The 13020-nt window shown below is 40.8% G+C and overlaps 1 protein-coding gene across 1 annotated transcript in view; it reads left to right on the plus strand.

Moving 5' to 3' along the window:
* Window positions 1-13020, plus strand: part of LOC124613987 (cytosolic Fe-S cluster assembly factor NUBP2 homolog) — an 81275-nt gene that overhangs the window by 47140 nt on the left and 21115 nt on the right. Inside the window, exon 4 of the mRNA XM_047142774.1 lies at window positions 8987-9098. Coding sequence (XP_046998730.1) covers window positions 8987-9098 — 112 coding nt within the window. The remainder of the gene's footprint in view (window positions 1-8986; window positions 9099-13020) is intronic.

A 13020-nucleotide genomic window follows, 5' to 3' on the forward strand; every position in this document is an offset into this window, starting at 1 on the left:
AAGTAATAGAAAACAGCAAATTATGTGAATTTTAGAAAAGGGGAAGTATTAAGCTGTGTTTGTCATTTAAGATTAAATCAAGACTGTGGACTAGATTTTATTTCCAGGCCTTCTAGTAGATTCAGTTTTTATTCTTTGCTTGCTAAGTGAAGACATGAGACTGACTAGTAGTTGTGACCCTCACTCAGTACATGTCAAGCAAATGTGGGGTCATGATTCTGCAAACTGTAGCTGCATTCATGTTCTGCCAGTCTAGTTGCTATATCTCTGCCTGATTGACTAGTGTGAAACTTATCACAGTTAGGACACAACAATTTTTATACCCCATTGTTGGCTAGTAATTGGGTTCTATTTTTGCTACTGAACATACACTGGCCTGTGGTGTTCTTCACAGAGTAGGAAATCCTATAGTTGCAGGTTTACAGCGTTTTTGCTACAATCTGTGATGTCTGTCTTTGGTATGATATTTTACACCATTTACTGCAGGCAGTAGAAGAGGCAGTAGAGAGAGCATAGAGGAGGGATAAAATTTTCAGATTTTGTTTTGTATGCAAGATGTGGTGAATCATGACAGGTTTGTAGCCACTGGTTGAAGCAATAAATTTTATTGTGTCTAACTCTGCTTTGACATTTTTGGACATGGGAACACATACAAGATTGTCTACCATTGAGTGGAAAGCTGCGTCTTTGTGCGTTCCTGGGTGTTGTGAACAAGGTGTTACTTTGTCTGTAGTGGTAGTTTTTCTTTAAATTTTGAAACATCGTGTTTGTTTAATTATGTCAGTGGTGAGATTTAGGAAGTTTATGGATTTTTTGCCAGTCTTCTTTGTTAACAGATTATTAATATGTTGACAAAAGGTGTTGAGGTTTCTTGTAGTTTTTGCCCACGCGTTCGTGTGCGTGCGTGCGCGTGCGTGCCCACACACACACACACACACACACACACACACACACACACACACACACACCACCTACATATGTGAACATTTAAATGCAGAGTTAGACACAGTATAATTTATTGGCGCAACCAGTGGCAACAGTCCTGTAATGACTGACCACACCATACATAGGAAACAAAAATTGAAAATTGTGGTCCTCCTCTATGTTCCCTCTGCTGTCTCTTCCACTGTCTGCAGGAAGTGGTGTACAATAATGTGCCCAGGACAGGTTTCACGGATTGTAGCGAAAACACAGAAATCCTGCAAGTACAGGATTTTCTACTATGAGACGAGATGAACACCACAGCCCAGTGTATTTTCGATAGCAAAGACCCAATTACCAGCCAACAGTGGGGCATAAAAAAATTACTTATTATAATCAGGATAAGTTTTATATTGGTCAGTTAGGCAGAGACACAGCAACAATGGTGGCTGAACATGAACACGACTGGACATTGCAGAATTAAGACTCCACATTTGCTGAGCATGTACTGAATGACAGCTGCAACTACCAGCCACTGTCACATGTGCTTCACTTAGCAAACAAAGTCTGAAAACTCAGCCTGTTGGAAGCCCTGGAAATTAACAAACGTCTAGCCCACAGTCCTGATTTAATCTTAAATGACCAAAAACACAACTCAACAATTTTATATTCCAAATTTTATATTATCAACTGTTTTCTGCTACTTCCAACACTGTCTGTACCATCCTGTTCCTCCATTTTCATGTATTTATTCATTTCTTCTTATTTTTATTGTGATTGCCTATATACTTAATATATTCTGTTATTACAGTTGTTAATTCTTTCTTTTACTCAGTTTCTGTATACTTTCCATGTTTAGTATCTCTTGAAGTTGTCTTGTCAAGTACTAATTTTACTTTATTTTAATGGGTTTGTTCGTTCAGTGTAATCAGTTACGTAGACACTGTTTCTTGAGTTTAATGGTAATGATTTTCCTGGTTTATGCCCTTTATATTTATTTGTTATTCAACTTTTTACATTTCAAGTTGCACTGCCACCATACTGTTGACGGTGGTAGTTAAGTTGGCTTAAGTCTGTTAATGACCTTGTGAGCTGAAAACTGGTTAACTTGAATAAATTGACCCTGTAGAACACATGTGATGTATTGCTTTTCATTTGTGATCACTTTATTTCCACTCTTGATTACAGAACATGTGATGTCTCATAAGATACTATCATGAGATGTTTATCCAGAAACTTCAGATAAGAGTGTGCCTAATTGTACATCCAAACTTGATATTCCCTCGTTCACTGTTGTTAATTTTGGGTTCATGGAATACTCCGTCCAGTGTATTCCTTGAAGCTGCATTTGCTCTGACATCATAACATCAGCTGCTGTGTCCCAACACTGCCCATAGCCCAACGAATATCTGAAACAGAAGGTACACAAATAAAGGTGAGGCAAGTGTTGTTTACAATACATAAATAAAACATGAACACGCAACACATCATCTTACATAACATTAATCAATACAAGAGTGACACTATAACTTGGTATGTTTACTCATTCATAAATGACATCGAAGGAGCAGAAATTTTAGTGTAATAACATTCGCAAATGTTTCAAGGATTCTTTATTATCAAAGTTTCTGCATCCTTTCACTGGATTTGCTTTGGATGGCTCACAGTTACCCAACATTTAATGTAATAAAACACAAATAATTACAAATAAGCAAAAACAATTCAGTAGATTATATCACTTCCCATAACTTCATTTTTTGACGCTCATTATAGATGGTGTGAAAAATGCAGGAGGTGCTTTCTCTAAGCAAACTGGAAACACGACATTGCAGTTGCAGTGCCTGTCACCTGGATTCTAAAGCCACACTCAGTTGCAAAAGTAGTTCGTAGGAGCAATGACAACTATTAGCCTTGTTTCAAGAGGACAAGCAGGACTTACCACTTATAGTCTCCTGCATAAAAGTGATAGAGGTTCTCTGGTTTGGAAATTTGTCAATGGACATGGCTGCAGATTTCTGAATCCATGGAATAGAGTAAAGACCTGTAGAACTCCAGTTGGTAGGTTGGGGATAGAGTACACAGTGGAAGCAGCTCCTTCGCAGCACAGTACATGCATATGTGTAGGATGCAAAATTTTTTATTTTTTCCAATAGGCAAAAAATTTGAAGTCTTATGATGAATCTACATATACATGGAGTAAAATCAAATGGCAAACAGAGAATAGAGACTGAAAATCTCAAGAGTCTGTACAGTTAGCTGCTGAAGCATTCATAACTAAATTCCAAAATTCACTGCTCTACAGATAGTTGTCGTGCTCAAATTATACTCTGAACAAGGTGAATGAAGCCTGAAGAATTATTTAAAGAGATATAGAACATATATTCAAAGGATGAGAAAGTTTTTCAAAAAAAGGGGGGGAGGGAGAATCCATTGCAATAAACAAAAACATTATGTTTGATACGCTACAAAATTCAGTCTGACTGCAAATTTATCAAGAAATAAATAACCAACAGGGGTGCACTCAAATTAGTCATAAGTTGCTTTAACTTGTCACCTGATTCTGCTGCGCTAGTTGCAGAATCAACCAAAGAAAGTCTGACTTCCACAGTTAGAAAGTACCTAATTATGCACTAATAGTTGGAGGAGACTTTAACTTCCCTAGTATACAGGTTGGTGCAGAACTCCACCAACAAACTTCCAGAAGTTGTTCAGGGATACCTTCTAAGTATTTTGCAATAAGGGTCCTATGGTCTGGTGACTCATTCCAGAATAATGTTGTCAGTCACCCTTGTTTCTGAGAAAACATCTTCACAACCATAAAGAAGCCTGTAATATGCAATAACCAAAATGTACAATACACAGCACAGAGTAATGTGACAACCCTTAGACGAAACACTTCTATCACACTGTGTATCATCCATTATGTCAGCGTACAGTACAGTGCGTACCAAATCCAGAGCTGTTCCCTTACACATATTGTACAAAATGTTGACCACCATAATCACACCAGAGCATACAAAAACCCACTACTGACTGCCTTACATGCTTAAGAATCCCAGGAATTTGATGTACTGGTATCACAGCTGTGGTGACCATAGCAATGAAGTTTACATAAATATCAAATGGAGTATCGAAATGAAGTGAATGGAACATGTTTGTTTCCATGATGAGACACACGACACACATTGTTGACATTTACACTGTTGTGCAAATATTTTCAGTGCATTACAGATACAAAGATAATCAGGGGGTAACTCTGTAACAAGCTTTTGGAGACCATGTTTCCCTTGTGCGAAAATACTCAGTAGGTGTCGCTAAACAACCTCTTAAATTTTGTCAGTGGGATTCTTGTTCTCCCAGTAGATTGGGATTTGTACTCATTCTTTGTTTGAATCGATGCACCCTCATGAAGTATCCCTAATGTTGGTCAAAAAATTGTCTTGAGTTAACTATTTCCACATCCCAAATGATACAGATTTATTTTAGGTCTAATTGCTATAGATAGACTTTACATTATAGACAGCAGCAGTAAAGAGAAAGGTGTTAATGATCACAGCATTGTTATAACCATGTCGGCTGCTAAAGTCAGTAAATCCGTTGAAAGCTACAACAGCTTTTATGATTTGCATTGCAGATAAGTAGGCATTAGAATTCTACTTACGAAATGAATTGACATCATCTAATTCAAATACAAAGGACCTGGGAAATGCACACCCTGCTTTAGTTACAACATTTGAAAGATGCTGAGGACTGATACAATTTCAGTTAAAGAAAGAAAGAAAGGTTGGGGGGGGAGGGGGGAGGGGGTGGCAGAAATGCCATCAGGCAGATTTAGTAGAATTTCATGTCTGTATGGTGAGCTGTGTATGTCACATGTAACAGCTTACAGTGTCGTACATGAACAAAAGGTCTTTGTGAGAATCTGGGAAAATTATATCCGTATTGTAATGCCAAGAAGCAGGTAAAATTGCCTATTCAGTCACTTACCACTCTGTCTAATGTAGAAATAGAAGACTGCAAAAAAAGTCTAAACTTTTTCATTTCAGATATCAGATGACGAAGAAATTGAAGAAATGTATGATGAAATAAAAGAAATTATTCAGATTGTGAAGGGAGACGAAAATTTAATAGTCATGGGTGACTGGAATTCGAGTGTAGGAAAAGGGAGAGAAGGAAACATAGTAGGTGAATATGGATTGGGGGACAGAAATGAAAGAGGAAGCCGCCTGGTAGAATTTTGCACAGAGCACAACATAATCATAACTAACACTTGGTTTAAGAATCATGAAAGAAGGTTGTATACATGGAAGAACCCTGGAGATACTAAAAGGTATCAGATAGATTATATAATGGTAAGACAGAGATTTAGGAACCAGGTTTTAAATTGTAAGACATTTCCAGGGGCAGATGTGGACTCTGACCACAATCTATTGGTTATGACCTGTAGATTAAAACTGAAGAAACTGCAAAAAGGTGGGAATTTAAGGAGATGGGACCTGGATAAACTGAAAGAACCAGAGGTTGTACAGAGATTCAGGGAGAGCATAAGGGAGCAATTGACAGGAATAGGGGAAATAAATACAGTAGAAGAAGAATGGGTAGCTTTGAGGGATGAAGTAGTGAAGGCAGCAGAGGATCAAGTAGGTAAAAAGACGAGGGCTAGTAGAAATCCTTGGGTAACAGAAGAAATATTGAATTTAATTGATGAAAGGAGAAAATATAAAAATGCGGTAAGTGAAACAGGCAAAAAGGAATACAAACGTCTCAAAAACGAGATCGACAGGAAGTGCAAATTGGCTAAACAGGGATGGCTAGAGGACAAATGTAAGGATGTAGAGGCCTATCTCACTAGGGGTAAGATAGATACCGCCTACAGGAAAATTAAAGAGACCTTTGGAGAAAAGGGAACGACTTGTATGAATATCAAGAGCTCAGATGGAAACCCAGTTCTAAGCAAAGAAGGGAAAGCAGAAAGGTGGAAGGAGTATATAGAGGGTCTATACAAGGGCGATGTACTTGAGGACAATATTATGGAAATGGAAGAGGATGTAGATGAAGATGAAATGGGAGATACGATACTGCGTGAAGAGTTTGACAGAGCACTGAAAGACCTGAGTCGAAACAAGGCCCCCGGAGTAGACAATATTCCATTGGAACTACTGACGGCCGTGGGAGAGCCAGTCCTGACAAAACTCTACCATCTGGTGAGCAAGATGTATGAAACAGGCGAAATACCCTCAGACTTCAAGAAGAATATAATAATTCCAATCCCAAAGAAAGCAGGTGTTGACAGGTGTGAAAATTACCGAACAATCAGTTTAATAAGCCACAGCTGCAAAATACTAACACGAATTCTTTACAGACGAATGGAAAAACTAGTAGAAGCCAACCTCGGGGAAGATCAGTTTGGATTCCGTAGAAACACTGGAACACGTGAGGCAATACTGACCTTACGACTTATCTTAGAAGAAAGATTAAGGAAAGGCAAACCTACGTTTCTAGCATTTGTAGACTTAGAGAAAGCTTTTGACAATGTTGACTGGAATACTCTCTTTCAAATTCTGAAGGTGGCAGGGGTAAAGTACAGGGAGCGAAAGGCTATTTACAATTTGTACAGAAACCAGATGGCAGTTATAAGAGTCGAGGGACATGAAAGGGAAGCAGTGGTTGGGAAGGGAGTAAGACAGGGTTGTAGCCTCTCCCCGATGTTGTTCAATCTGTATATTGAGCAAGCAGTAAAGGAAACAAAAGAAAAATTCGGGGTAGGTATTAAAATTCATGGAGAAGAAATAAAAACTTTGAGGTTCGCCGATGACATTGTAATTCTGTCAGAGACGGCAAAGGACTTGGAAGAGCAGTTGAATGGAATGGACAGTGTCTTGAAAGGAGGATATAAGATGAACATCAACAAAAGCAAAACAAGGATAATGGAATGTAGTCTAATTAAGTCGGGTGATGCTGAGGGAATTAGATTAGGAAATGAGGCACTTAAAGTAGTAAAGGAGTTTTGCTATTTGGGGAGCAAAATAACTGATGATGGTCGAAGTAGAGAGGATATAAAATGTAGGCTGGCAATGGCAAGGAAAGCGTTTCTGAAGAAGAGAAATTTGTTAACATCCAGTATTGATTTAAGTGTCAGGAAGTCATTTCTGAAAGTATTTGTATGGAGTGTAGCCATGTATGGAAGTGAAACATGGACGATAAATAGTTTGGACAAAAAGAGAATAGAAGCTTTCGAAATGTGGTGCTACAGAAGAATGCTGAAGATTAGATGGGTAGATCACATAACTAATGAGGAAGTATTGAATAGGATTGGGGAGAAGAGAAGTTTGTGGCACAACTTGACCAGAAGAAGGGATCGGTTGGTAGGACATGTTCTGAGGCATCAAGGGATCACCAATTTAGTGTTGGAGGGCAGCGTGGAGGGTAAAAATCGTAGAGGGAGACCAAGAGATGAATACACTAAGCAGATTCAGAAGGATGTAGGTTGCAATAGGTACTGGGAGATGAAAAAGCTTGCACAGGATAGAGTAGCATGGAGAGCTGCATCAAACCAGTCTCAGGACTGAAGACCACAACAACAACATATCATTCCCACAAAAAATGCTTTAGAGATGCCATTGTTCACTGCTGCACAGGAATAGTAAGCTATTAGGTCTTAATGGCATTATGATTTAGTGTTAGACTTTGGAATGAACCCTGCTCTTATCTTACTTTTATTGCAAATCTCTTGCACAGCAAATAGTCCCAAGTGGCTCAGAAAACATTCAGATATAAGTGATCCTGTGGATGGAGTATATGTGATGAGCAAACCATTCTGCTGTCCTTTCAGGCTGCAAAAAATCTTAAGAACTGTAATCTCTGTAGTCTATTTATGCTGTGTCCTGAGCCACAGAAATAACATTTTATTGAAAACACACATACCATCCAAGAGGGATTTGTACCAATGACATGAAGATGCCTTCCAGCCTTCTGACAACTCCTCTGAGGTGCTTATTCATCATTTTCTGCACCTTACTGGTTGCCTTTCCTGTATTACTATAATATTAGGAATAGATGGTGCAGGTGTCGAAGTATATTTTAGAGAGTGTGATCTTAGACTGAGTAACAAAAGGTATTACTCATCCAGTCAATCTTATAGTTCAGAGTACTCTCTAAACTTGTTAGCAGTACAGTATAGTACACATTGTATGTGGTTTACTTCCATATGATTTGGTGGGTAGGTAATATTATGGCTTTGGGCATTTTTGTGTTTTAAAGTGTGTATAATCCTAAATGCTTTGTTTCACAATGATTAATAATACATATTTTGTTGAAATTGAGTCAAAAGCATCCTCAGACACTGTGAATTCCAGGCAAAATGATAATTCATACTGATTGCTCTGCTTTGTAATTTCATTCACCTTTTGCAAATGATTCATTTTGCAGCATACATTTGTAAAATCAGCTTTTTCCCTTTACCTGACTAAATTTTTTTCTATGCAGTAGGTGATACTTCCTGTGAATGTCTTGTACATTGAGAGAAGGCTATTAGACAAGACCAAAACAACTATGGATGTGTCTTCTTTCATGTAAATGCTGTATTCTTCTGCGAGCATACTATAAGTAATTTCCTTTTATATTACCTTTGCCCCTCCTTCATCCTCAGCCATTTTTACGGCTATCTCCCAGCACCTTTCCTTTTGTTGCACCTCAAATGACTCTGTGTACATCAACTGACATTATTTGTGGAATGTCATTTTTAACTCTGTGTGTTTCCAGTTAATATCTTGAATTTTAAAAAAACTGTTTAGTACACTGATACTCTTGTACGATTTTCTCTTGTTGCAGCCGTACACTAGTGATACTGTATTGTGCCAGCACAATTTTTTTTCCCTCTTTTCCTTCTGCTTGATCGTGCAGTTTTCTATGCTTTTCACTAGCATATTTGCAGAGTGGACTCTAAAATATCATTCAAGTTTCAGATTTTATCAGAAAACGTAGAGGTTAAGTTTAATTATGACAACTTATCTTTGATGTTGATAATACATTTTAGTATCTATGAATCTGCCTTCTCTCTTCACAGCAATGATAAAACAGTTCCTGACTGATGTATTTTGGGAGGACATAGATTATTTAATAATTGACACTCCACCTGGAACTTCAGATGAACACATAACTGTCATGGAAAACCTGAGGTCAGTATTAAAAATTGTCATTGTAAATATTTTTTCATTACAGCAAATGAGATGGTGAATTGTTGCTGAGTGGTTTATTGCCATGATCTTCAATCTCACCTAACAGCATGATGTCTGCTGTTTATTTTGAGGGGAAAAATTCATAAAGCTGTTGTACAAACATATTGAAAAGTATGGGTTTATATTTTATGAGACTTTTCACCATTTCCTCAAGGAATCTCTGAACTACATTGCTGTTTAGCATATTTCTCTTTATTGGAAAGTATTAAATCCTAAAGAAGTAATTTGAGACAGAAGGGAAAGTAATGACATTAAGTTTTCATAGTATATGTGAAGGGAGTTGTTTCTGCTTGGAACAGGTAATGTTAGTATATATCCTCTCATCAGTTATGCCATTTGAGGTCAGACCTGGTGTAATAAGAAATTGTATGTTAATCAAAATTATTTATGTATATATAAATATAGTAGCAATATAATAGAGGGAAACATTCCACATGGGAAAAATATATCTAAAAACAAAGATGGTGAGACTTACCAAACAAAAGCGCTGGCAGGTCGATACACACACAAACAAACACAAACATACACACAAAATTCAAGCTTTCGCAACAAATGGTTGCTTCATCAGGAAAGAGGGAAGGAGAGGGAAAGACGAAAGGATGTGGGTTTTAAGGGAGAGGGTAAGGAGCCATTCCAATCCCGGGAGTGGAAAGACTTACCTTAGGGGGAAAAAAGGACAGGTATACACTCGCGCACACGCACACATATCCATCTGCACATACACAGACACAAGTAGACATTTGTAAAGGCAAAGAGTTTGGGTAGAGATGTCAGTAGAGGCAAAGATGTTGTTGAAAGACAGGTGAGGTATGAGTGGCGGCAACTTGAAATTAGCGGAGGTTGAGGCCTGACGGATAATGAGAAGAGAGGATATACTGAAGGGCAAGTTCCCATCTCCGGAGTTCTGACAGCTTGGTGTTAGTGGGAAGTATCCAGATAACCCGGACAGTGTAACACTGTGCCAAGATGTGCTGGCTGTGCACCAAGGCATGTTTAGCCACAGGGTGATCCTCATTACCAACAAACACTGTCTGCCTGTGTCCATTCATGCGAATGGACAGTTTGTTGCTGGTCATTGCCACATAGAATGCGTCACAATGTAGGCAGGTCAGTTGGTAGATCACGTGGGTGCTTTCACACGTGGCTCTGCCTTTGATCGTGTACACCTTCCGGGTTACAGGACTGGAGTAGGTGGTGGTGGGAGGGTGCATGGGACAGGTCTTACACTGGGGGCGGTTACAAGGGTAGGAGCCAGAGGGTAGGGAAGGTGGTTTGGGGATTTCATAGGGATGAACTAAGAGGTTACGAAGGTTAGGTGGACAGCGGAAAGACACTCTTGGTGGAGTGGGGAGGATTTCATGAAGGATGGATCTCATTTCAGGGCAGGATTTGAGGAAGTCGTATCCCTGCTGGAGAGCCACATTCAGAGTCTGATCCAGTCCCTGAAAGTATCCTGTCACAAGTGGGGCACTTTTGGGGTTCTTCTGTGGGAGGTTCTGGGTTTGAAGGGATGAGGAAGTGGCTCTGGTTATTTGCTTCTGTACCGGGTCGGGAGGGTAGTTGCGGGATGCGAAAGCTGTTTTCAGATTGTTGGTGTAATGGTTCAGGGATTCCGGACTGGAGCAGATTCGTTTGCCAATCTCCCACTTCCAGCTCCACTCCCTCCAAAACCTCAAAATTCCAATCTACACAATCTGGAACCACGACACCCTAATTCAGTAGTTAACCTTTCCTCCAAACCTCTCTCCCAATCCGAAACCTCTGTCCTATCCAAAGGCCTCACCTTCAGCCCCACTCCCAGATTCAACCAAACAGCCCTTGTCAAAGATTTACCATCCTACACTCGTACTCTCTGCTGGAAATGTCACTTTTCCACAAAGAAAAATGATCCTAATCCTACTCCTAATGATCCAACTCCCCAAGACACTATCCAAATTGAACCCTGCCTGGAACAGTTCCGTCCTCCGTCACAGCGGGACCCACCTCCTCTTCCTCAAAATCACCCTCTCGAAACCTTCCAGGAATTTCTGACTTCCAGCCTTGCCTCTCAATCCTTCATAAAAAACCTTAAACCTACTCCCAACGTCACCACTGCTGAAGCCCAAGCTATCTGTAATCTGAAGGCTGACCGTTCCATTGTCATTCTTCCGGCGGCAAGGGTTCCACGACAGTGGTACTTGATCGTTGGGAGTATGTGGCTGACGGACTGCGTCACCTTTCAGACAACACCACATACAAAGTTTGCCAAGGTAATCCCATTCCTGATGTCCAGGTGGAGCTTCAAGGAATCCTCAGAACCTTAGGCCCCCTACAAAACCTTTCACCTGACTCCATCAACCTCCTGACCCCACTGACACCCCGCACCCCTACCTTCTACCTTCTTCCTAAAATCCACAAACCCAATCTTCCCGGCCGCCTCATTGTAGCTGGTTACCAAGCCCCCACAGAACGTATCTCTGCCTACGTAGATCAACACCTTCAACCCATTACGTGCAGTCTCCCATCCTTCATCAAAGACACCAACCACTTTCTCGAACGCCTGGAATCCTTACCCAGTCTGTTAGCCCCGGAAACCATCCTTGTAACCATTGATGCCACTTCCTTATACACAAATATTCCGCACGTCCAGGGCCTCACTGCGATGGAGCACTTCCTTTCACGCCGATCACCTGCCACCCTACCTAAAACCTCTTTCCTCATTACCTTCGCCACCTTCATCCTGACCCACAACTTCTTCACTTTTGAAGGCCAGACATACCAACAATTAAAGGGAACAGCCATGGGTACCAGGATGGCCCCCTCGTACGCCAACCTATTCATGGGTCGCTTAGAGGAAGCCTTCTTGGTTACCCAGGCCTGCAAACCCAAAGTTTGGTACAGATTTATTGATGACATCTTCATGATCTGGACTCACAGTGAAGAAGAACTCCAGAATTTCCTCTCCAACCTCAACTCCTTTGGTTCCATCAGATTCACCTGGTCCTACTCTAAATCCTATGCCACTTGCCTTGACGTTGACCTCCATCTGTCCAATGGCCAGCTTCACACGTCCGTCCACATCAAACCCACCAACAAGCAACAGTACCTCCATCATGACAGCTGCCACCCATTCCACATCAAACGGTCCCTTCCCTACAGCCTAGGTCTTCGTGGCAAACGAATCTGCTCCAGTCCGGAATCCCTGAACCATTACACCAACAACCTGAAAACAGCCTTCGCATCCCGCAACTACCCTCCCGACCCGGTACAGGAGCAAATAACCAGAGCCACTTCCTCATCCCTTCAAACCCAGAACCTCCCACAGAAGAACTCCAAAAGTGCCCCACTTGTGACAGGATACTTTCAGGGACTGGATCAGACTCTGAATGTGGCTCTCCAGCAGGGATACGACTTCCTCAAATCCTGCCCTGAAATGAGATCCGTCCTTCATGAAATCCTCCCCACTCCACCAAGAGTGTCTTTCCGCCTTCCACCTAACCTTCGTAACCTCTTAGTTCATCCCTATGAAATCCCCAAACCACCTTCCCTACCCTTTGGCTCCTACCCTTGTAACCGCCCCCAGTGTGAAACCTGTCCCATGCACCCTCCCATCACCACCTACTCCAGTCCTGTAACCCGGAAGGTGTACACGATCAAAGGCAGAGCCACGTGTGAAAGCACCCACGTGATTTACCAACTGACCTGCCTACACTGTGAAGTTTTCTATGTGGGAATGACCAGCAACAAACTGTCCATTCGCATGAATGGACACAGGCAGACAGTGTTTGTTGGTAATGAGGATCACCCTGTGGCTAAACATGCCTTGGTGCATGGCCAGCACATCTTGGCACAGTGTTACACTGTCCGGGTTATCTGGATACTT

The sequence above is a fragment of the Schistocerca americana genome, chromosome 4, assembly GCF_021461395.2.
Source record: "Schistocerca americana isolate TAMUIC-IGC-003095 chromosome 4, iqSchAmer2.1, whole genome shotgun sequence".
NCBI lineage: Eukaryota > Metazoa > Arthropoda > Insecta > Orthoptera > Acrididae > Schistocerca > Schistocerca americana.